Source organism: Eretmochelys imbricata, chromosome 10 (genome assembly GCF_965152235.1).
Source record: "Eretmochelys imbricata isolate rEreImb1 chromosome 10, rEreImb1.hap1, whole genome shotgun sequence".
NCBI classification, from domain to species: Eukaryota; Metazoa; Chordata; order Testudines; family Cheloniidae; genus Eretmochelys; species Eretmochelys imbricata.
Genome location: NC_135581.1, coordinates 45,030,441 through 45,055,826, shown reverse-complemented (window position 1 = coordinate 45,055,826; position 25,386 = coordinate 45,030,441). Strand labels below are relative to the sequence as shown.

Here is a 25,386-nt window from a genome sequence, read left to right as displayed (position 1 = left end):
TGCGAGAGCAGCTCTAGATTCAAAAAGAGCACAGCGGGCAGGAACATTTGTGCGGCATGAGAAGGTAATTCAGAATTTAAGGGCTTGTCTAAACACATTGGTTGCACCAACTTAAATAGGTTTAAAAACTACACTAGGGGCAAACCCTGGGTGGCTCTGATATCAGCTGGGCTTGCGTCTGATAAACGCCAGCTTTGGCAGATAAGAGTTGAATCCATTCACAAAGTTTAACCTGTTTAACTGAATCGCTTTTATCACTACTATTCAATCAGACCTATTCTTGCTGTAGAATGGACCTGTCTTGAGAACCTTCTGCTTCTGAGGAGTTGTTGACAGAATCTTGCTGGTATACGTAATGGTTTGCTGAACCCATCAAATGACAAGACCCCTCTTCCAAGGAGTTTATTCTAACTCCAGGTATGTGACTGCAGCATGTGTCAGCTTTGATCTAGATAGCCAAGGCAGCATGGCTTAGCTGCTTCAGTCCATATCCACGGTCCCAGGAAGACTTGTGCAGCCCATGTTGCTGCAGATTCACTACTACTGTTCTTGGAGCCAGCTAGATCAAAGCTAGCTTGGGTATGTCTACACATGCTGCAGTCACCCCTCTGACTGCAGTGTAGACATACCGTCAGACTAATGTGACACTAGGAGCAGGTCTGCAGTTTAAAGAGGAGCCAGCACCCAGATGCAGTTGGGGAGGAGAACTGTTTTCTCCTTTTGAAATCCAGGGCATCTTCTGGAAGGAACTTATGTAAAGCAACTTCACTGCAATGAAAACATCTGGGGAATTTGTACAGGAAACACAGCCAACAGAGCTCTTCTCTTGCTAGCCAAAAAGGAAGGATTCACCAAGAAAGGGAATGCACTGAAGCTCTGTCTGGACGCAACTAGTCTAGTTGCGCTGATGTTCAGAAGGTGCGTTTAAGTTCCTAGATGAGTAAGAACTAACACACACGGAGACATCTGCAGTTACAAGTTGGTAGGATACAGTCTCAAGGGTTACCAATCCTCAAGCTTCAGGACTGAAAAGACTGAAAAGCCCATTACCAAATATTTGTTTCCCATGTAGGTACTTACAGAGTGTGATAAAGTCACTCCTTAACTTTCTGTTGGTTAAACTAAATAGATTGAGCTCCTTGAATCCATCACTATAAGGCAGGTTTTCTAATCCTTTAATCATTTTTTTGGCTCTTCTCTGAACCCTTTCCAGTTTATCCACATCCTTGTTGAATTGTTGACACCAGAACTGGACACAGGATTCCAGCATCAGTGCCAACTACAGGGGTAAAATAACCTCTCTAATGCTAGACTGCTAGAGAAAGTATAGTCTGTTAATGGGCTTCCATAACTGTACACGTACACAAATGCACATGCACACGCGGCATTCCAACAGTAATCAACACCCATCCTTAAACCTCACCTTGTGTGCTCTTCCCACATCCCCCAGTAGGGCCGTTATGGCAGCATGGAGGTTACAAAACTCAAAGGCGTGAGACTGCACACTTGACAATTCACTGGCTCAAGAGCTTTGGTTTTCCTTGCATTGACTCTGAAAAGGGCAGTGTTTTGTTGAAACAGAACCTTTTGCCAGCAGGAATTTTTGCAGGCATGAGAACTTAGGCAAAGCTTCCCTCTCATCTGATTGGTTCTACCTCCGGTGACTGTGAGATTTCCCTCTGTGGAATTCCGAGGTCCGTTTGCCAGTTCAGCAGCAGTTGTATCTGCCTTGTTCATTATGGTGTCCTGTTCTCTCAGCCATGCTGATGTCCCATTAGTTGCACACTGTCAAGCTGGGCTATTAGTGTGCGTTCTGGATGGAAGAAGAGGTGCTCAGGCGACATCAGTGGGCAGCATGGTGTGAAGCAGCACACAGGAATGGTGTAAAGGCTTCCTGAGCCTGAATCCATTTGGGAGAGTTGTGGATGAGGCATCAATAGAGCTTTGTCGATCTGTGTACTGGGCCCAGCTCAGTTGATTTATACCAACACAGTGTACAGACCTGAGGCTCTGAGAAAAGTGCCAATGTAGTCCCCAGCTGTGCAAAGGTTGGGGGCACCCCACTGTTCACCAATTACATTTGTGATCAGAGAACTAGTAAAGCTAATAAGTTACCTAAGTGAACCCTGATTCTTACTGGATGTTTTAGATTGCAACCAAATTACGAGACCAGTCAGACTGGAGAGAGACACCAATGACTGAAGTGGCAATTTAGAAATGCACTTGAGCAAAATTGAGAAGGCTATTTGCTAAATCTGGTGGACCCAAGGCATGAATGATCACCTACTCTGCTGGATCACCACTCCTAGGGACGTAAACATCTTTGGAGCAGCTAACATCAACTAACTGAAGCCCCTCATTATTGCTATTTGAGAAAGCATGTTGTCCTCTCTCCACCTCTTGGGCTATCTGTAGCCTGACCTGGGGGCATGCAATATAACTGATATATGTCTGTATTCTTCTGACTCGGCATTTGTACCAATCGGGTCATAATGCATGATGCTCTGTAGTCAGAACTGCTATCTCACCAGATACTATGGAATCTTATGGGTGCAGTGGCCTTCCCCCACTTCTACGACTTCATCTGTCCTTCCTGAATAATTCAGATCCCAAGTACTAGAGAATCCCATTGATATTTATCCTGCCACGCTTCTGAGCTGTCTCTTCTACCGCCGAGCATTCTAGCTCCCCTACTTTTGCTTTTCAGCTTGCGCTGTCTGACAGAGATGCTGGCAGTAGAACACAAAGGTACAGTTTTCAGAAGTGCCTAAGTGAGTTAGGAGCAAAAGTCCCATTCCCCCCCAGAAATGACTTAGGCACTTTAGGAACCTAACTCACACTGACTTTCAATGGGACTGAGGTTTCTAAGTGCTAGTCACCTTTGGAAATTTTTACCCTTTGCTTAGTTATATGTAACTTCTTTATCTGACCCCGTTACCTTTCTTGGATTGTACGTCTGAGCCCTCCTGCCGCTTCGCTGAGGCAACTGGAATGTCTCTCCTCTCCACTATGAGTGGACTCAAACACAGCTAATAGCAAACCCCAAACAAAAAGAAAAGGAGTACTTGTGGCACCTTAGAGACTAACCAATTTATTTGAGCATAAGCTTTCGTGAGCTACAGTTCACTTCATCGGATGCATACTGTGGAAAGTATAGAAGATCTTTTTATACACACAAAGCATGAAAGAATGGGTGTTTACCACTACAAAAGGTTTTCTCTCCCCCCACCCCACTCTCCTGCTGGTAATAGCTTACCTAAAGTGATCACTCTCCTTACAATGTGTATGATAATCAAGGTGGGCCATTTCCAGCACAAATCCAGGGTTTAACAAGAACGTCTGGGGGCGGGGCGGGGGTAGGAAAAAACCAAGGGGAAATAGGTTACCTTGCATAATGACTTAGCCACTCCCAGTCTCTATTCAAGCCTAAGTTAATTGTATCCAATTTGCAAATGAATTCCAATTCAACAGTCTCTCGCTGGAGTCTGGTTTTGAAGTTTTTTTGTTGTAATATCGCAACTTTCATGTCTGTAATCGCGTGACCAGAGAGACTGAAGTGTTCTCCGACTGGTTTATGAATGTTAACACTTCAATCTCTCTGGTCACGCGATTACAGACATGAAAGTGCGATATTACAACAAAAAAACTTCAAAACCAGACTCCAGCGAGAGACTGTTGAATTGGAATTCATTTGCAAATTGGATACAATTAACTTAGGCTTGAATAGAGATTGGGAGTGGCTAAGTCATTATGCAAGGTAACCTATTTCCCCTTGTTTTCCCCCCCCCCCCCCCCAGACGTTCTTGTTAAACCCTGGATTTGTGCTGGAAATGGCCCAACTTGATTATCATACACATTGTAAGGAGAGTGATCACTTTAGATAAGCTATTACCAGCAGGAGAGTGGGGTGGGGGGAGAGAAAACCTTTTGTAGTGGTAAACACCCATTCTTTCATGCTTTGTGTGTATAAAAAGATCTTCTATACTTTCCACAGTATGCATCCGATGAAGTGAACTGTAGCTCACAAAGCTTATGCTCAAATAAATTGGTTAGTCTCTAAGGTGCCACAAGTCCTCCTTTTCTTTTTGCGAATACAGACTAACACGGCTGTTACTCTGAAACCCCAAACATGAACTAGGACTAGATGAGCACAGCCACTCGCACAGAAGCCAGGAATTCCTGGCTCATTCCACCACACCAGAAAGATCCAAACCCCAGTCTAAACAAGAGCACTGGGGGGACCTGAGTTTGTTACTAGGAGGAATTAAGGAGATCCTTTTCTCCTACTAAACAAACAGACAGAGCTTGAGGCTAAATGCAGCATTTCAGTACCAGCTGGAAGTCAGCTATCTAGTCAGCTCCACAGAAGGCAGGCTGCCTACAGCTCCCACACTCCCTATGGATTCAGAAGTTCGAACACACAGCAGGTGGCTATCAGCCACTCCACACAGCCAAAACAATCAGGATGGAATCCACCACACTGAATGTTTCCACCTCTTTGCTATTGACCTCTCCCCAGCATGCAGTGACCAGCCTGTTCCATGGGGGGCCATTTTCATCCAGTCAAATTTAACTAAACGACAATTTTCTGCACTTTATCTTAATTCAGGGGAGCAGTGGAAACCCTGAAAGAGGCCAGGAAGGGGAGGAACTGAGAGCAATAGCTGTAGCTAGGGGGTGTGCAGATTACCCCAGAGATGCTTGGACATAACACATTTGGCAATAAACACTGGGTCAGATACTCTTGGCCTACTCTGCTCCCTCATGCAGTTTAGCAGCATAAAGGAAGCAAAGACTGACTGCACCACTCAAGCTGGGATTCCCCTGGCACAGGAATTGCCAGCAGGCATAGATTGATGCCACTGGCTCCTATGCCACTCTTCCTGTAGCCCACCTGAGAGGAGGCACAACTGGAGCACACTGCACTCCAGCTATTTTCAGCAGGAGGATGATTCCCAGGGGACTATTACTAACTGGGAGAGTTCAGAGTAGCCCCTCACAGCTCCCTCTCTCTGCTGCACCCAGCACAAACTGGATACAATAGACGACCTAGCCCATTCAGATTTTTTCCCATCTCCTTCTCATACTAGAATATTTGAATTTTCATATTATTTTACCGAGGATATTCCTGCTCCCTCATCCCATTTCTCCTTGTATTCCCCCACCCCCACTTCCCCACCTCCAGCTGATTACCATTCCAGCGCAGGAGGGCTGGACACAGCTCCTTGGAAGCCTGTAAACCATTACCATGTCATTAGCCTGAATGGGGCTCTCCCTATCCCCACCTCCAAGTCCCTGGCTCTACAGTGCTGAGTTTGCCTGTCTGAATCACACACCAAGCTGGGCGGAACTGAAACAACCAAGGATAAGAAAAGTGCTAGGAGAACACAAATCACTCAGGCTGCGTCTGGACTGCCACTTTCAGCGCTAAAACTTTAGTTGTTCAGGGGTGTGGAAAACCCACCACCCTGAGCCGCAAAAATTTTAGTGCTGAAAAGTGCCAGGACAGACAGCGCTTCCGCTCCCAGCGACAAAGCTACCACCCCTCGTTTGGGCTGGTTATTTCTTATTGCGGAGCGCGCTCTCTCCCGGCGATAGGGCGCATCTACACTGCCCGCGGCACGGCGCTGTCACAGCCATGCTGGAAGGTGGGCAGTGTAGACGCCCCCTGAGAGAGACCTGGTGTGGCTGAATCCTATCAGAAAACAGAGGCACAACTCATGATGGAGCAGAGGTCCCAGAGAACAAAGCAGGGAGCAAAACCTTTCCCAAGGAGTTTTACTAGTGACCTTTCAGGCTATTCTTTTGGTCTGACTGAGGTCTTCAGACAGGAAAGCAGAAGGAAATAAACAAATGCCCCAGAAAAGACCAAGGTATAAAAATAATGTGTTAATAAGCCTAGTTCTTTTCTTGTCCCTGTCTTAAAGAAAGGCCGGCCTACAGAGCTCTGCAGTGCGGCCTGCCATCTTTAATATGGAGCTGTACAGGTCCCATGCTGATTGAATCAAGATGGAGAAAACTGCACACGGGGACCTGCAGTCTCTGAGAGCAGCTGCCATCTCTTCTATCCCATGGATGTTAGGGGTGGTCCTCAGACTCCTGGTAAGGTGCCAAAGCAGCCAATTTGAGTGCCCTGGGGTACCAGAGAAAGGTGGGCATGCAGAGGTGATAGGGGCTAATGATGGAAACAGCTGAATGGCATTGACAGCTTTCCTTATCAGGGCCCAGAATGAGAAACAAACCTAAACTTTGTCACCCGCTGCTGATCCAGGCGGCCATCTTGAGGTCTGGGCTTCATCTCCCCTCAGTGCTTCAAAATAAAAGAGGCTACGCCAGAAAGCAAGGCTGTCTGGAAGGAATAAAGGCCAGCGGAGCCCATGTGCTAACATCAGAGCTGGGTTATTTCTCCCCATGAAATCTAGTTCAAAAACGTCTTGGCAGTGATTCAGCCCCTCGGAAAGAGCATAGGGCTGCTGCGGCGGGGCCTGTGTGTCAATAAATCAGCCATCTGTGGCAGGCAGAAACACCCCATACTCTGTGCTGCCTTCTCCAAGAGTTAGAGCGAGAAGCCACTTGGCTGTCCCCACATCAGGAGGCTGGGAAGCAAAGCGTTCCCTGCGAGAGGAATGCGAGGGCTGAATGGCGTGCTTGTGACCGAGGACAGCTGGGGGAGGTTTGGGGAGCATGCTTGGCCAGCGGGCAACTTACTTCACCCAGTTTTCAGTGAGATTTGTGGGAAAGGCGGATCCACTCTTTTTTCATGCCTCATAAGCTTCATCGCTGTCAGACTAACATAACAGGTAATTAACTACTAAAGAGCCGTTTTCGCCTCCTCTCCTGAGGGAAATTGCTCACCATCCAGCTAGAAAATGTTGCTGTAGCGGTTTCCAAAAGAGAAAAAAAATTCTCAGCAGTTTCTGGCAAGGAGCATGGGAGCCGCAGCCAAACAGCGGCATTTATGCCAGCACTTGTAACCTGCTCTCCAACCCCACTACAAATGTGACCAATGGCTGAGAGGCAGCCTAAGCAACTAGAGACCAGTAAAATTACACCAATGCTTATCTAGACCCCTTGCTTTTTTGTACTCCAAAAGGCCAGGACTGGGGCAAAAACACACAGGCAGCGAGCAACAACTTCAGTACAATCTAGTGGGTAGCATGGGAGATCCCAGATCTATTGCTAGCTGTGCCACTGTGCAACCTTCCCCACCTCTGAAACCCAGAGCCATTTGTCAGTGTTCATAAGCCACTTTGAGAGCAACCGATGAAAAACAGAGAAAGGCGAAGTGTTGGTCTAGTGATGGAGCAGCTTGGCTTCTGGGAGCCATTCCAGGGAAGGGATCTGGACTTGGAAATGCCCAGTTTTAAATGAGAAATGTTATCTGTATGGGTGGCGTTCATCTGGCGTTGATTGTTACTCTCCAGGGCAGGGTTTCCACCATGCAAAATAATGGTGCTAGAACAACAACAGGGCAAACAGGAAACAAAAGTTCCAACGATCATCCATTTTTTGTGTGTGTCAATGTCCTTTTGCAAGATCAAGCTTCAACTTTAAAGCATCATTTTCAGAATAACCCTCTCTAGCTGTTAGCTGCAGGACCTGGAAGCAGGAGAATGCCAGATGCTAAGATTCTTATCCCAAACAACCCCTACACAGAATGCTAGATTTTTCAGATTATTCCTTGGGTAAATCATGCAGCATAGCCAGGTTCCTGTTCCAGGCACTGCATGTGAGTGTAGCATCCTGTTCCTGGCCAGTCACAGTCTCCAACGTTGCTTTTCTCCGGGATCTTGAAAATCCCCTGTCCTTGAAACTGTCTTCAGGAGGCTCGAGGGAAGCTCTAGTCTGAAAAGCAAAGCTAAGAATGGCCTCTTGGGGTTCCGTTATCATCTCACTGGCTTCACAGAGGAAACGTGCTCGGATTTACCAGTCAAAAGGTGTGTTTCTCTGACCGCAAGTGCTGTGAAGTCTGCCTGGGCTCAGAGAAGTGCTAGAATCATTCTGGCTCATACCTAAGCACCAGTAATCAAGATTCTGTCCACCAGACTGTTCCCTCAGCCACACCAAGGTCTTCCACAGGGTTGCCCAGGTGTAACTGAAGGCAGAATTTGACCCAGCAGCTGGAACTCAATGACCGATCTAAGAAAAGGAATACTTGTGGCACCTTAAAGACTAACCAATTTATTTGAGCATAAGCTTTCGTGAGCTACAGCTCACTTCATCAGATGCATGATCTGTTCACAGTGCCTGGGCCAGACTTGGCACTGCAGGGCTTCAGGGGGTTTTTAAACCAAAGGAAAAACCCTTTAGCTCAGAAAGTCAGCAGCCCTGGTGCCGAACACACACTGAGAGCAGGTCTGTCGGTAAGGGTGCTGCCATTTTTAGTCACTTTCCATGACACCTTGGGCAAGAACTTCACCTCTCCTTGCCTCAGTTTCCCACCTTTGTAAAGTACTGGATTGAAGGAGCTAGGTGAGTGCAAACTGTTACACCTGAGACACTGTTTTCTCTCACAACACACTGGGGGATACTGGAACTTTGCATCTTCAGAGATGTTCTCTGCTCTGATTGCTGTTCCATCCATCACTATCTTCTCTAATTTCTCACTTCCACAGAGAGTCTATTGATTACGATGAGCAGAGAGCTTCCCCGATCCGTAGGAGGGGAGGCCAAACTTCAATGCCAAGTTTACTAGCCCAGAAACAAAGTATCCAGTATTCTTGCCAGAGATCTGGACTCTTATCACTGATGCCCCATTTACCACCTCTTTGGGATCGAGAACCCAGATAACTGTCCAAAGCCACTGCATTAGCCATATGGCTGATGGGAGGGGAAGTGCTTCGGTACAGTGCTGAGGCAGGCTGGGCTACAAAGCAGCTAATCAGTGATATTCCACTCAGTTTGACAGGACTGGCAGAAGGAAAAGGAAGATTACAAAACAACAACAAAAGCTGCCAGCCAAACTTTCGTTTGAAAGCCTGTTCGGTCTAGACTGCAACAAGTGAGGAAGGAACAGCTCAGAACCACAGCTGCTAATGGTTATGGATTTGGCAATCAAAATGTCTTTGCTAAAAAAAGTTAACTGCCTTACCACTGAGGTTACAAACCACAGCCTTGATGCATTGTTGCAGTCAGCATCCTCCCTGCTGTTTTTGAGAGCTTACATCTGCTGCTGGCGGATCATATGCTGGCAAGCGGCACCAGCTCCTTTCATGGGGCCGCACAAGGAGCTTTGCTAGGCTGCCTTCATTTCCCCTTCTTCCCACAACTATGCCCTTCAGGTATCGCTTTTTTCCTCTGCCTGCTTGTGCAGTATTCCGTTATTCCGGAGCACAATCAGATCCACAAGCAGGAGGGAGGATAGGCGTGGGACACTGCTGCATTCTCTCCAGGATGGCCTTTTCCAGTCAAGCACCACTGCTTTCCTGGGGTGCTCTCTGCATCAGAGTTCCCAGCCCAGATCTACACCACAGCCTGTAGCCTGGTTGTGTAAGGTGCGGGGGAAGTAATTATGATTTAATAGGAATGGGGCTTCAAAAGGTAGATGAACATTTAAACTAGTTGAACGGCATTTGATTTTAAAATGCTGAACAGACCCACACTGCTCAGTTCTCAGAAGGCTTGGAGGATGCAAGGGTGCCAGAAAACCTGGAATGTGAGCCGTCCTCCTCTGCTTTCCTAATTCCCAAGCTCACCACTGCCAAGTGATCGAGTGCCACTTAAGCCTTCAACATCTCTATTCCCTACCTGGAAAAACACCTGCCCGCAGTGAGCCAAGCAAGCTACCTTTGAATGGGTTCGACACATTTGCTGGATGACTGATGACCAACAGGAGAAACTGGGTGGAACTGGAAAAACATTCACCAGTATGAAGGCCAAAAGGTACATTTCACATGTTTTCTTGTTCCATGCCATCCTCTCTTATGGCCAGACAAAAGGCGGGAGCAGGAAGAAAACAGGACTGGAATGGTGGGGGAAAGAGTGCTTGCTTCTACATTAGCAACTCATGGTAGCATTGTGGGAGTGTTTCTCTCAGCAGAATAAAGTCCTTTTATAAATGACTACTAAGGAATTAATAATTCACATTCCAACAACCACGTTAGGAAAGGGTTAAGGAAAAAAGCAATTGCAGAGCCCAGCTAATGCCATAAACAATCACACCCATTACTTACAAACATTTTGCACCTTTAAGAAAAAGACCCCTTGGCTAGAAATTAACAATTAATGTATCCACCCAACTCCTTGCTCTGGTAAACTTCATCACTCACGATCACTCTACCCACCCAGCCTTGGGTTTGACCCCTAACGTTGCTCTGTAATGAAAGCAAATTGTTAGATGCATGCTGTTTGTTTTCGATATTGTTGATTAAATTATATCAGAGTTCCACCAATTCTCAGAGTGGGATGTACTGGTGGAATCCAGATATTTTTATAAATGGATTTGGAAAGACTGACCTGTTTTGGGTTACGAAATGTATTAATTACATGGTGATGAAGGCTTATATAAGTACATGTAGTCCTTGCACATCTGTATTTGAACTATATTAACTGTGTTGAATAACAGCTAAAATATTCCTCTCTCCCTCACACACACACAATAATTTTTCACTTCTGGGTAATTCCCTAGCCTTTTAAATCCATGTCACTGAACAGAGTTTACTTTTTGGGCCCAGTCTTTAGCAGGACCTTACAGCAGGCCGGCAGTGTTTGCCTGAAACAACCCAACGTCTCACCTGCTGCGGAATGCTAAGAGGGTTCTAATCATACAAGTGTAGGACTGCAAGGGACCTCGAGAGGTTATCTAATCCAGTCCCCTGCACTCAAGGCAGGACTATGTAATAAGTAGACCATTCCTGACAGGTGTTTATCTAACCTGTTCTTAAAAACCTCCAATGATGGAGATTCCACAACCTCCCTAGGCAATTTGTTCCAGTGCTTAACTACCCTGACAGTTAGGAAGTTTTTCCTAATGTGCAACCTACACCTCCCTCATGGCAGATTCTTGTCCAATCCTAAGAGGTTAAGGAGAAAAATTTTTCTCCCTCTTCCTTGTAACAATCTTTTACTTACTTGAAAACTGTTATGTCCCCCCTCAGTCTTCTCTTCTCCAAACTAAACACACCCAATTTTTTCAATCTTCCCTCATAGGTCATGTTTTCTAGACCTTTAATCATTTTGTTGCTCTTCTCTGGACTTTCTCCAATTTGTCCACATCTTTCCTGAAATGTGGCATCCAGAACTGGACACAATACTCCAGCGGAGGCCACATCAGCGCAGAGTAGAGCAAAAGAACTACTTCTCGTGTCTTGCTTCAACACTCCTGTTAATATATCCCAGCATGATGTCCACGTTTTTTCCTGACACCATTACATTGTTCACTCATATTTAGCTTGCGACCCACTATAACTCCCAGATCCCTTTCCACAGTACTCATTCCTAGGCAGTCGTTTCCCATTTTGTATGTGTGCAACTGATTGTTTCTTCTGGAATGGAGTACTCCACATTTGTCCTTATTGAATTTCATCCAATTTATGTCACATCATTTTTCCAGATCATTTTGAATTTTAATCCTGTCCTCCAAAGCACTTGCAAACCCTCCCAGCTTGGTATCATCAACAAACTTGTGAAGTTTAATGATTCACTAGAGCAGATGGTTCATTACCCCACTCTGGAATAAGGGAGCTGGGACTTATTCTCTAGAAATTGAAGATCGAGGGTGAGGGCTGAGCAGTCTGGAGGGAAGAACTCTAGAAGCACCGAAGTCTAGGAAAGTTTGAATTGAATTTTGTTACCTTATCTTTACTGTCAGTATTAGTAAAATCAAATACCAAGAAGGAGCTGAGTTTCGACTCTCCATAGAGCGTGGACTGTGTTTGAGAGCAAAGTTAAGTCCCGAACCACTGACTAGCTTGCTAAAATAGTAGCAAAGGCTAAATCTACAATCACCATTAATTAAGTCATATGCTTCGGCTTTAGCCTCAGTTCTTCCCCAGGGTCTCTGAAACCAGAGAAGAGGGCATGCTAGCCTCTATCAAATGCTGTAAAACTAACATTCAGTTCCTTTTGGCATGCTAATGTGTTCCTAAATTAATCATCAACTGGCAATTTCTCCTGCATTTTAACAGATTGAGCAGTAAATTTTTTATAACTGCTGGCTTATGCTGGGAAGCTAGAGTATCAGAACAAGCTCTTCTGAAAACTAGAGAGCTTTGGATAAGGAAAAATTCTAAAGGCCCTGGAGAACTAAAATCCAAATTAACTGTATTCCTAATTTGCTCTGCTTTGTCACAAATAAGCAAGACCCTGGAGGAGGACTCTCTTGCCTGAAAACTATACTGAGAAATCTCAAACAGGAAAGCTGGTATAAACATACTCTTTGCAACATCTGTAGGTCTCTGCAAGCCAGAATTAGACCTTATTCAACCTGATCTGGAATTAGATTACATGTGATCAATCCAGATTCAGACACTGCTAATTTTGTGGGCCCCTGAGTTAGAAGGGCATGGATGCTGGCTACAATTGTTAGCTGTGGCATAGATACATTACTTTCTGCACCAGGCTAGTCAAGTTTCAAACAAATCTCAAATCCTTGTGGAGACCTTTTAATGGTAGACATGTGCAACTTGGCAGACTCTCATCAGGAAGTAGAAGGTGTTAACTGCCACAGTGAGAAACAACGTCATTACTCCATCTTCAAAACACAGATCACCCGAGATGTGAGATGGAATTCCTACCCCCACAGAAAGTACACGCACACCAACAGACAGATGTTCTCACATGTGGATTGCCACTGCCTCTCACACATAACCCTCTTGTTTGAACCCTGTGTCAGGAAACTTTTACAGTCAGAAACTGAAACATGAGAGGGTCTTTGCAGCTCCCCCAGGATAACTCCTCTGAAATGTTGCCAAATCTCACAATTTTATCATGAGGCTCACAGTATTTGGTGTTCTTAAAGACCCAGCCCTTGGGATCAGATAACTGAATGAGAATCTCAGTTTACTTTTAAAAAAAAGGGGGGTGGGGGAAATGACATTCATGGTTACAGAGAAAAGCTTGAAACATGAGCTGAGTGTACCCTAAAGGCTCAAAACCCAGAGGGCAAATAAAATTTCCAAATTGACTGGTGGTTTGTTTTTTTTTTAATCTGATGATTTCTGAATACTTGGGATTGGCAATACTGCATCAGTGTGACTTTTACTTTGGACTTTTAGAATAAAATACTTAGGACTTGCACTCATTTTATATTCACATGTTCCGGAGATGCTTTGTGCAGTAAATTATTTACATCTTTACATATCTATATCGTTTCACTATTTTATACTGTATACTTCAGTTACTGTGTTCCTGTGTTTTTCTCTCTTTGATTTCTTGTTCAGGGGCTGATTATTAGCATGTATTGGCACTGGTCTACACTACTGCTTAAGTCAACCTAACTTACGTCGCTCCAGGGTGTGAAAAAGACACCCCCCTAAGCGACACAAGTTACAGTGACCTAAGCGATGTCCACACCGGCACTATGTCAGTGGAAGACGCTCTCCCGCTGATATAGCTTCCGCCTCTCGCGGAGCTGGAGTAATTATGCCGAAGAGAGAACGCTCTACCGTTAGTAATAGCACGTCTTCACCAGATGTGCTACAGCAGCACAGCTGCACCGGTGCAGCTGTGCGGATGTAGTGCTCTAGTGTAGACTTGCCCTTAGTCTCTCATCTGTAAACATTCCGAAGAATGTTATCTTCTGGATCCTAAGTACAGCAAGACCTATTTATTGTATTCCTGCATGGGATATTAATTGTTTCTTGTATTCCTGGCACCCTAGTATTTTGGGGGCACTAGGTTCAAACTCAGTGGAGCGGGAAAAGTAAAGCCTGCTGAAAAGGCACACTTGCCCTTCAGGCACAAAAATTTAGCAAAGCCCCCTTACACAGATTTAAAGTGGCAGGTGATTTTTCACTCACATGTGAAAAATAAATTCCTAATTTCTTTCCAGCATCATCTTGTATTTAATACCAAGGTTTGATATCTATCTGTAGACACCCACTTTCAAAACCATTTAGAAATACTTAAATACCTGATATGAAAATGCTTTTTGGTAATTAAAATAAAAGCTGCTTTAGATCTCAGATCATCAACAGAATATGAATAGACCTCAGTGCATTAATTGTAAATCATCTGGTTCTTTATTTCCCTGCCAAGGCCTGCCTGTAGCATTCTGTGTTTCCCCAGTTACAACAGATGAGCTCACTAACACCTAACACGGGAAAAGGAAGGCTGCTCTCTGCTCTGCTTGAGGTGTTGGTGAGGTCAGCCTGGAGCAGGGAAAAGCAGCCCCTTAACTCAGCTCTTGGCAGGTCACAATTAGCACAGCTAAGTGCAACAAAGGGACCATTTGAAGTTGAATTTCCATTTTTTGAGGCACCCATTAATGAAAGCAAGTGAACCCAGAATACACTCCAAGAAGATGGGAGATCTGTCAGCACAGCCCAGACGTTCAGAGTTAAGCCTGCCACATCTCAGGCTGTCTGAGCAGCAGAGCAGACTGGTAACCAGGCTGAGTGATGGGAGGAGTTATAGCTTCACTCTACTGTTGCCAGTGCAATTCAAACCATTCATGTCAGGTGGATGTTGTATCTGATGATAACCCTTTGTATTCCGATCCAAGGATCACAAGGAATGACACCAGCCTCGCACCACTTCTGCCAGGGAAGGAGTACTCCATCTTACAGATGGAGAAACAGGCACAGAGAGGTTAAGTGACTTGCCCATGTTCACACAGAAAATCAGTAGCACAGCTGGGCTTAGAGCCCATGTCACTTGATTGCAAGTCTGTGGTGATTTTAGCCTCAAGACCATCTTTCTTCCCCAAAACCCCCCTAAGCCGCCGGGCATGCCATTAACACAGGGCCCAATCCTGCAACTCTTCCTCATACAGTTAGTCCTTAATCATGCAAATTGCTGCACTGAAATCAATGCGACCAGTCATGCAAAAACTACACCTTAGTAAGGGCTGAAAGATTGGAACCAGTGATCTGAACATACAAGTTCACAGTATACATACAGTAAGTCTTCAAATTAACAACTAATAAAGAATACACCAATTAGACTGTGAGATCTCTGAGGTAGGGACCACCTCTACCCGTCTGTTTGCTCAGCACATCGGGGCCTCATTCTGATTTAGCCTTCTGAGCAAATCTGTAATCTAAATATTAAAGGATGATGAGGAGTGAAAAACAGCAGCAGGGTGTCATGGAAATTAAAAGCTGGGTTTTACTAAACTTCATTAATACCTGACAGAGGAAGCAAACAGCAAGGAAAGAGAAACACCTTTGCCTACAGAAAAGATTAGACACAAGTAAAAACAAACATGTTTGATCTTGAAAAAAACACGGCCTCCATCACCAGGCAATGTGCACACTGGACACTTATTTAATTTTCAAACCATCATCCACTGATGTGGTCACATGGGATCTGTGTAATTACTCAATTTCCTGGAAATGTGAAAGACGTATCAAATGGGAGCTGAGGGGGTGGGGGGCAGATAATCAAAGGAGAATGTTTGAGAAGAAGTCTAGCATGTCTTGCTCTCATGGAGGGATCTCTGCTGCCAGGTTTGCACTGTTTAACTTACTGTATTGTCAGGTTTTAAAACATTTTCATTGGCTTTCTCCTATGATACAAATACAAGTGTTCAGAAGACTAGGTGCTCCACCCTGCTTATCCTGAAGCCAACAGGGATTTGTCTGCACTAGGAAAGGAACCCATTGCAATAGCTGGCTTCTGTATCAGGTGCTGCTAAAACTGTGTTGAAAATAGATAAGAGTAGACAAAACCACATCACATGCAGCAGCGGTTCAGAAAACAGGACTGAGCCCTGCTCCCAACAAGGTTCAATTCTGGTTTCTGAACGAGTGCTGAACATGGGTCAGTCCTGTCTACGTACTAGGGATGTAAAATGTTAACCTGCCTTAACAGTTAACCCCTGGACTGGCCCACCAATCCTAGCGACCCCACACCAGCTGGCCCGCCAACCCCAGTGTCCCTGCACCGGCCGGCACCGTCCAGAGCAGCCCCAGCCATGCTGGCCGGCCCTTTAATCAGTTAACCGTTTAAACAAAATATTTTTAATCGTTTAAATGGTTAACTTTCTAAACAAGATTTACATCCCTACTACATAGACTCAGGGTTAAACTGTTTTCACTCTGATTCAACTACACTCATTATTGACAAGAGGCAACAACAACATCCTCATCACTAATTTAACTGGGAGCACATTCATATTAAATTCTAGCCAATACATATGTGGCAAAATACCAAACCCACAAACAGTGACTCCTGGATAGCATTAATTCTGAAAGCGACAGCAAATTAGAGAGGATATACATTTACAATGCAGTATGGTAACAGAAAAAAGCCAGTGTGATTTTGGGCTGGACATGTAAAGGTAACATAGTACTGAGAGGAGAGGAAAGGAAATTATACAGCTCTGGCGAGACTGCTCCTGGAATAATGTGTTCAATTCTAGTGCCTCAACAAAACAGAAAGATGACAGCAAACTGGAAGGAATTGTAAGACAGCAACAGAACTGATTAAGAGTCTGAAGGGCTTGATCTATGAGGAGAGATTAAAAGCTAATTACATACAGCTTGTGTTAACAAAAACTAGGGAAGCGCTATGACAACTGTCTACATGTACCTACAGGGAATAACCACCAAGAAAGAAGAGGAATTTTCCAGGGCATTTCCCAGGGGGTGGAACTAGGAGTGATGGGATTCAATTAAAAAAAGAAAACATATAGGCTGGAGATCAGGACATATCTCCTATCAATGCAACTGATTAGACTGGTGGAAGTTTCCCAAGGGCAACTGGGAAAGGAAAAAGGCCCTCGTTTGAAACTAGACTGCAACGGGCATTGGATAATATAGTGTATGGAACAATCGTGCTCTGGCCCCAGGGGATGGAGGTGATGATCTAATTGGTTTACTCCCTTCTTCACTTCCTGGGATTCTGTAACTCTAGGCAGGCTGCACGGTCATGACATTTAAGTGGCCTTTCTGATACCTCGGTCCCAAGGCGCCCTCTGCTGTTCAGGTTCTAACAGTCCTGTCCCAATTCTAAAAGCCAAACAGATGACAGGGAAAAGAAAAATCCCATCCAGTTCAGTATGTCGTCTTTATCTCTAGTCCCCAGCCACCACTCTTCCTTCTTCTGCTTGGTATAAACTCACAGGGCTGCAGGGAGGAAAGGGGAGAGCTCTCCCTCATGTGAAATGATGTCACACTGATCAGCTGCTTCTTCGTAGCCCAAAGGAAACTCATCGCTATGGTATATTCTGCTTTAACCAGAGCATTGTTCTCCTGGACAGCCACTTTATCAGCTTCTCTCCCAAAGAATCCACTTAACCTATGGATAGGGACTGGCAGTGACTGCTGCTTAACTGTGATAGCATTCACATAAATTCCTCTTAATAGGGACCAGTCAAGGAAATAAATGGTGTTTAATCAGATGTCACCTGGTGTGAAGTTTAAGCTCCTAGCTCTTAATACAGCTGGTGCCAAACAAAAGCTGAAATGCAATGAGTATAGCTTTAACCCAGGACAGCAGTGCTTCTCATACAGCGGTTTGCAGAGTGTCAGCAGGTGTGCAAATGAGCCACATCTGTCACAACAACCTTCTTGGCACCAGGAAAGCCAAGAACACCTTTCAGCATTAGTTCCCCTGAACCAGTGTTGACTGGATTAAACAGAGACAATAAGAATAATGTAGACCTGACAAAACTACTTCCAAAGCCATACTGGAGACTGACTTCCATCAGCATTCCATCATGCTCCCAGCAGCAGCAAACCCTGTTTTGTCTCGTCTGTACCAGCACTTAGACCACTTTCCACACTGGTCCAGAGGAAACTCTTGCTGAAATGTGTTCTCTTCCCAGTGCACACAAGAGTAGTGGTCTCCTCATCTTAATTTAAATCCTTTCTTCAGTATTCTCCTTACTTTCCCATGGATCAATGTACAGATACGAGTCAGGGTAGCTTGAAGGCAAGCAGGTAGACAGTTAAAAAGTCAGCTCAGAGAGGCTGGTTTTCCTCACTCACCTGCTCCTTGAATTGTTCTTGTGACAGACAATCAGCCAAGTCCACACAACCTAGGAGGCACCCAGAAGGATAATCTCTGGGAAATTCCACATCTGCGCCAAGAGAAAGAAAAGGATTGAAAAAACACACACTCACTGTGATCGTCCCATTTCTCAGTAAGCTCTTAACTGGAAACACGCTCATTTGCTCATCTCTCCCGCTCAAACTTTTTGAGGCACAAGAAAATTTAGTGTTTATTTTTTGTAATTCCTTTCGTATTTAGGGACACACGGTACACAGCTTAGGAAACATGGTCTTGGAGAACTGGCTTAAGCCAGACAGATGATGGTAAAGACAAAGACTGTGCATGGCTACGCCAACACATCTCCATCCTGCCCTGCTACACCTCTGTTGTAACGTACCTGGGCTCCCAATACACTCAGTCCATGCACCTCGATCCTGATATTCACCACCCACATTATTCCAATCCTGAGCCAGCCCTTTAGCAGAAACTGCCGATGAGCACACTACAGTGCCTTAGATCATGTGGTGCTTTGGAGATGGAGGCAACTGTCAACTGCCAGCTGAGCCAAAGTGACCTTAATAAAAATAAAATCTAGCTCCTGTAAAACACCTTCCATTTGTAGATCTCAAAGCACTTTACAAAGGAGGTCAATATCATTAACCTCATTTTACAGATAGGGAAACTGAGGCACAAAGCAGGTAAGTGACTTACCCAAGGTCACCCAGCCAAGAATAGAACCCAGGTCTCCTGAATCCCAGTCCAGTACTCCAGCTACTGGGCCATGCTGCTTTAAAAGCAAACACGCACAAAAATCCAAGATGGCCTGAAATTTGGGGCTCTCATTCCTAGCGAGGGATGGCAGCATCATGCTTTTGTGCATCTCTCCCCTGTTGTGGCTTTTTAGGGAACAGTATGGCCGATGCACAGTGAATGCACAGTTCCTTGCTCTGGTGAGGCAGGAAGAAATCCCTAGGCATATTTGGGCTGACTAATATCCAGAGGTGCTGCACCAAGAGGCGACATCTCCTTGGCCATGCAGCCTGGACCAGGCTGATGTCTCAGGCTCACCTAGCCTCACAAAAGAGAGAGATCTGCATGCTAATCTGCAGCTTTTTATTCCTGGCCTCCAGGAGGCCAGAACATATGATAGCATTTGAACTTCAGAGCACCAGCTCCTTCGTACATTCACATGCAACGACCTATTGCCTGAACCAAGAACGAAGAGGCATTGCTGCTAGGAGGTATTGTCAAAGTAAGATGCAATTCACTAGTGCTCACAGCTTCTGACTAGCCAAGAGGACAGAGTTGATCTGCTTCATGACTCCCTTCTGGCTGAAGAAATGCAGAAAGGAAGAGGGGAATTGAAAGGAGAAAGGAAGGTTAATGAGAGAAGCAGCAATAACTGCCCAAGAGTGCTGCTTCCTGCCTCTGCTCATTACACGACTTAAGGTACCAAAATCAGAGACCCAATAGTGAGGTTCACCTTCCCGGAGCAGCATTCTGTAGGTGGCCTCTAGCTCAGAGATCTCTTGAGGGGATGGTCTTTTAGCAGTAGCTGCTATCCACAGCCGCCCTCTGTGGGATGTGTACCAGGTCCTGCCCTCCACCCTAGAGAGAACAGAAGAGGATGCAGAACTGACATGCCAGCTGAGATCCCACATGGCCCAGTCTTCAATGGAACATTTCACCCTGTGATTCCTGTTACCAAGCTTTGCCCTGGGAAAGGACATTTTCCTCTTCAGTGAGGAGGGCTGTTAGTGAGAAGACTTCTGGAGCCAGTGAATCTCATCAAGCAACTTATTTACATGGTTTAGTCACTCTACTCTGACTTTTCAATACCCAGAAATCAAGACTCCATACTCCTAGGAGCTAGGCAGTGGTCAGTATGCAATCTAATGGGCAACATGGCCCACAGACGTAGACAAAGCAGTCAGCATCTGCCCTTTTCTTTAGGTGCAGCTCCCAGAGACTATGGGAACAGGATGAAAGGCTCCACCTTTATCAGAGTGGCTGGCTTGCAGCATTCCCAGGCTGCTCAGATCCAGGAGCAGGGTAAGATGGGATCTGAAGTCTCTACAGCCTGAGGAACTGATAAGTCTGCTTTTCAGAATTAAAAGTCATCTCCTCAGAAACTTCAGAGAAAAAAAAAATCTACAGAAATTCAGGGATTTCCCAAGACACCCCAATTACACTGGAACAGGGAGACAGCAGCTGATTTGTCTGGAAAACTGCCTTGTAAAGGGGAAGCTTGTCTAGTAACGTCTCCTGGCCCTCCCTGGGGAACCCTGCTCCTAGGCATGGAGCACCGCGATGCTGCAGGTTATCCACCAAGGAATTTGTATAAAAATAGCAAAATACTGGAGTATTTTCAGGCCTTTGTTAATTATCATCACAAAGAAGCTGACTCTTTCCAGTCTGCTCAGTTCCGAACTCAACAGCATGCTCGGATGAAGAAGTGCAGCTCCCTGTTCGTACATATCCTGCCCAAACATTTCCCCCAGGGAAATCACAGTTCCATGTCTTTATTTTTACCTTTTGATTCCTTTTACCAGCAAAGAAGCCCAAGGCTGGTGCATACTGAGACACCAGCCATCATCCGAGATCTCCTGTAATTCTCGATCCTGAATCCGTAACCTGTTCCTTTCGGAGGCAGACTCATGCCCAGTTTCTGCAGAATGGGCAGTTTTTCTGTGCAGGAGCAAGCCAGTCTGGTCTACCCACTTCAGCATGTTCAAAACAAACACATAACAGAAGGTTTAACTCGGTCCAAATCACTAAGTTTTTTCTTTACTTAAGAACAACAGTGCAGAAGGCACCATGGCCTAGCCCTCCTGCTGGATTAGATCTTTGGCCCACTGTATCAGAACCCTGCTCTTACCATTCTCTGGCTACTGCTGGGTAAGCCAGACTTGAACCCGAAGGGGGGGGGGAGGAGAGAATCTAACCTGGGATGGTGCCAGTGTAGCCCAGAGCAAGTTGTGGGTCAGGTGGCCACCTTTGTCATGCCCCCGAGAGAGACCACAAGCCAAGCATACAAAGAGTGCAGACCACTCATCAAATGGAGCACTGCATGCCACACCCTGGTAGCAGTCAAAGCAAGGGAAACTGTAATCTGCTCTATGTAACCCTCACATTGGCTGCCCTTGAACTAAATGGCAGATTTAAAGAGTAGAACTATCAACCGACATTGTCCCACAGCATAGACGGCACATACATAGTGTGTTCACAACTGAGCAACACCCAGTTGGCAGCACCTGCACTGGGAAGAGTTTAAGGGAGGCCAAAGGGATTGTTCAGACAACCAGCTGACACAACATCCTCCCCCTCCTCGTGGACTGCCATATGGGATATTGGCATTCAGAGCCAGCCTTCGGATGCAGCCACAGACCCCTTCTGGGTGCACAAACAGTACTCATGGCCACTTATCACATGCCTTTTCCTCTTGAGAGGGAATGAGAAAAAACAACCAGCTATAGCCCAAGAGCTCCCACAACTCTTGAAAAATACCTGGATGTAGAAAAACAGTTAAGTGGAGGCAGGAGAGGCACAAACCCTGGTATGAAGACAGGGATGGGTTTAAATTGCATTATCTGGCATGACCTGTCACAGACTAAGAATAAGCGTATATTAATGCTTGGAAGTGTCTGAGCACAAATGCATGGTGCACAGGAACCAAAGACAGACAAGAGGGGACACTAGCAAGTGGAGAGCGTGACCGAGGGGGCACAACTGAAATCTGGCAGGCAGATCCTTATAAAGGGAATTTTAAAAGGGAAACTCCTTTAGACTGAATGTTAGGAAACCTTCCCAAGAGCGAGATGCATCAGGCTGAGAAAGGGGGAGGAAACCCACTGCTCTGAGTTAAATATGCCACTGGCAAAAATCCTGCCCAGGCCGAGAGTTTGGGATGGACTAGCCCACCTAGCTGGCCGTGTCCATCTCTCGCTCAGATGATCCTAATCCCACAGAGGAGGCTGGGGGACAGGGAAGAGATGCCATCAACACATGGGAAGTTACAATACTTGGGCGCATGTCTCTTGGCAGCCACTGCTCGGGGAGGAATCAGAAATCGGCACTAACCAAGGGGGCAGGCTGGAGAAGGTGGGGATTCACCAGAAGCCCAGAGCTCACTTCAAACTTCCCCTGGGGTCTCCTCGATGACTTGCTCAGTGTGCCACAGTTAATGGCATCAATTGTCTCATCCAACCTGCAAGGACACACAAACCACGTTAATACCCCCCGGCCTCCCGTCCCAGAAGCACTTCCTGCCATTTCTCCCAGCCAGGCTGCTCCCCCTGCTGCCTCCCTCCCTCCGATAGTCGGGCTCCTGCAGACACTCAAGGCATGTTTGCTGTAGATATACAGCTGCACTGCTCTGTGTTCTCCCAGGGAGCTACTGGCCCGGAACGCTCACAAACGTGCCAGCTAAGGACAGTTCTGCCTGTAAGCCAGACAGAGTGCAAAATTCAGCAGGGACAGTCAGTACGGAGAGCATGGCCCTGCACAGCACAGGGTAGCCCTGTAAAACTGGCATCCAGATCACCCCTGGTCATTAATGATCCCAGGACACTGGTCACAAAGCAAGACTACCTAAAGGGACCCCGTTTATCTGGCACCCCGTAGTATCTGAGCTTCAACAGCCCTGTGAGATGAGGATGATGGCACATCTTAATTTTACAGATGGGAAACTGAGGCACGGACACTCTAAGGGCAGGTCTTCACTACCCACTGGTTCGGCGGGTAGTGCTCGATCCTCGAATGCACTCCTCGTCGACTTCAGAACTCCAGCTTGCGAGAGGCGGAAGCGGAGTCGAAGGGGGAGCAGCAGCGGTCAACTCACCGCCATCTTCACAGCCAGGTAAGTTGACCTAAGATATACCGACTTCAGCTACGCTATTCGCGTAGCTGAAGTTGTGTATCTTAGGTCCACCCCCCACTTCTAGTGTAGACCAGGGCTAAGTGACTTGCCCAAGGTCACACAAGAAGTCTGTGGCACAGCAGAGACTTAAACAGTCCCAGGCTTGTGTCCAAGCCACTAAACTAGCCTTCTGAGAGCCACAGTGGCCTGGCCAAACCCTAATGTGGGCAATTCCATTTGGAATGTGGTATTCGTCACTCCACCTCCTAAAAGCTGGGGGGCAGTTCTGTACACATAGAATGGCTGCCATGTTCCACCCCAGAGGATGCTGAATTTCATTTGTAGGGGAAGTGATCCCGTTACAGTGAGTCTGGAAGATGCCCAGGTATGCAAAGCTCTATAGAACATCAAGTTATTATATTGTTGCTTCCTTTTTGCCTCTTCTTTATTCCTAGGCATATTTGCACACAAGCAGATTTTTGCTCCTTAGGAGCGTAATCTGCTCCTGAAGCACAAACCCCTAAACTCTCTGTGCTGTCATGACTACAGCAGATGTCTGCAACACCACAGACAGAGGGATGAGATTGCGAACAGGGAAATAAGCAGCAGGAGCAAATCGGTTGCTAAAGAGCTCAGGATCCTGTTTGTCTCAAACAATGAGATACAGGGAGAAGCACAGAACATTCTAACCAAGTGGTAGGGCTGCCTCTCAAGAGAATGGGCTCCGCAGTTTGTCGTCTGTTGCTATTGATGGTAGCTCAGCTGCCTCGCTAACAATCACAGATAGCGTTTCTCCTCTATCTGCTCTCTGGAGCGTACTCTGCTCCCTGCCAGCTCGGTGGCTGATGCCACCTACTCACTTGCTGTGATATTCAGCCATGCTGTCCTGCTCCTCCAGGATCTGCCTGCCAGCAAAGTCGATGGTGATTTTCCTGGCAAGTCGAGAAGCATGGCGCAGCTCTCGCAGCTCCTCCTCTCTCTTCTGCAGTGCCTCACGCTCTTGTTTGGACAGCCACTGGTTGGAGTCTGTAGCAAAGTAATCCGACTCGTCATCGATGACTTGAGTACGGCGCACGCTGGTGAGAGACAGCCACAGAGAAAAAGCAGAGTGGTACCAGGTACGACAGCAAACAGCCCCAGACATACCTGGAAACATCACATCAGTCATGCAGCCTCCCCTCCCCATGCTCCCACAACCCCCTTGTGGTCTCTGGAGAACATGGCTTGTCAGTAACATGAAGCCAGATGCATGAAATTTTGCCCTTTTGAGGACCATGCTGACAACCTGTCAGGAACTCGAGGGAATAAAACGGAAAGAGAGCACAACTACTTCCATCTTAAATACGGAGGAGAACCTGTGGAGACTACACACAACAGCAAGCCCTGGACGCAGCTCTCATGGATTGAGACAGGGCATTATTGTTGTAGTGGCATGAATGTAGTAGAGTGTGATTTGTTCCCTACAGAGGCTGCCTCAGTGTCCTTTACAGATCCCCAAAATCCGCCCCCACTCATGCCCTTCCTAGGTTAAGGCCCCCTTTCCCTTGTAAGCCCCATTCTTCTGGCTGAAGGGGACTGAACAGTTTTCTCTTCCCCATTTCCACTCCAAGGTAGAGAGCACTGAGGCCAAAGCACCAGCAAACCTCGCAGACCTAACAGGGGATGAGAGACCAGACAGGGAATTAAGCCCAAGGCTCCTGCAGAGCCCTGCCAACAGACCACCCAGCTGGCCCCTGGCCTCAACACAGTGCTTGAAAAATTCACTCAGTATGAGACTTCTTCCACCTGGCGACTGCGATCACGTCTCAAAGGGCAAGGATAGCGAGGCGTTTATCCATTGCAGAATGCAGTCTGTCAACCCAAAACTACTTGTGAATTTCACACATGCCACTGGGCTATGGAAGATTCTGGGGCTGGGCTCTCTCAATCTCTCCAGCTGAAGCTGTTCCACTTTTTCAGTAAAAGAAACCAGGAGTGGCCATGGGGCTGAAGCCAGCGTCTGTCCCCCCGCAAAAAAGCCGGGAACAGCTTGGGGCTGAAGACAGCATCCCTCCTCCCCCCGAAGCTGGGAGCAGGTGCGGGGCTGAAGCTGGGAACCCCAGTGGCCCCTCACGCCCCCACAGCTGAAGCTGGGAGCAGCGCGAGACTGAAGCCCCCAGACCTGGGGCTCCCTGCGGGCAGAAGCCCTGAGTCCATGGGCAGAGTTGTGGGGGCATAAGGGTGTTGTCCCCCCCACCAAACTGCAGTGACTTACCCAGAGTGGGGCAGTCCGGGGGCAGCTCCACCCCCCCACAACACAGAAAGCAAGGTGTCCTGCTGAGGTGAGTCACGGGGTGGAGGTGGCGCTCTCTCCCTGGACCCCACTGCGTGGCGCTGGCCCAAGCCCTGCCAACTCTTGCCCCCTCCAAAACAGAAGTCAAACTACACCTATG

At 46.6% G+C, this 25,386-nt stretch overlaps 1 protein-coding gene across 2 annotated transcripts in view; it reads right to left on the bottom strand.

Moving 5' to 3' along the window:
* Positions 1-25,386, bottom strand: part of TRIP4 (thyroid hormone receptor interactor 4) — a 50,595-nt gene that overhangs the window by 7,278 nt on the left and 17,931 nt on the right. For both annotated transcript variants that reach the window (XM_077827476.1, XM_077827475.1), the window contains exons 7-11: positions 23,815-24,030; positions 22,177-22,303; positions 20,629-20,816; positions 19,580-19,704; positions 18,093-18,184 (exon numbers count right to left, since the gene is read on the bottom strand). In XM_077827476.1, coding sequence (XP_077683602.1) covers positions 18,093-18,184; positions 19,580-19,704; positions 20,629-20,816; positions 22,177-22,303; positions 23,815-24,030 — 748 coding nt within the window. The remainder of the gene's footprint in view (positions 1-18,092; positions 18,185-19,579; positions 19,705-20,628; positions 20,817-22,176; positions 22,304-23,814; positions 24,031-25,386) is intronic.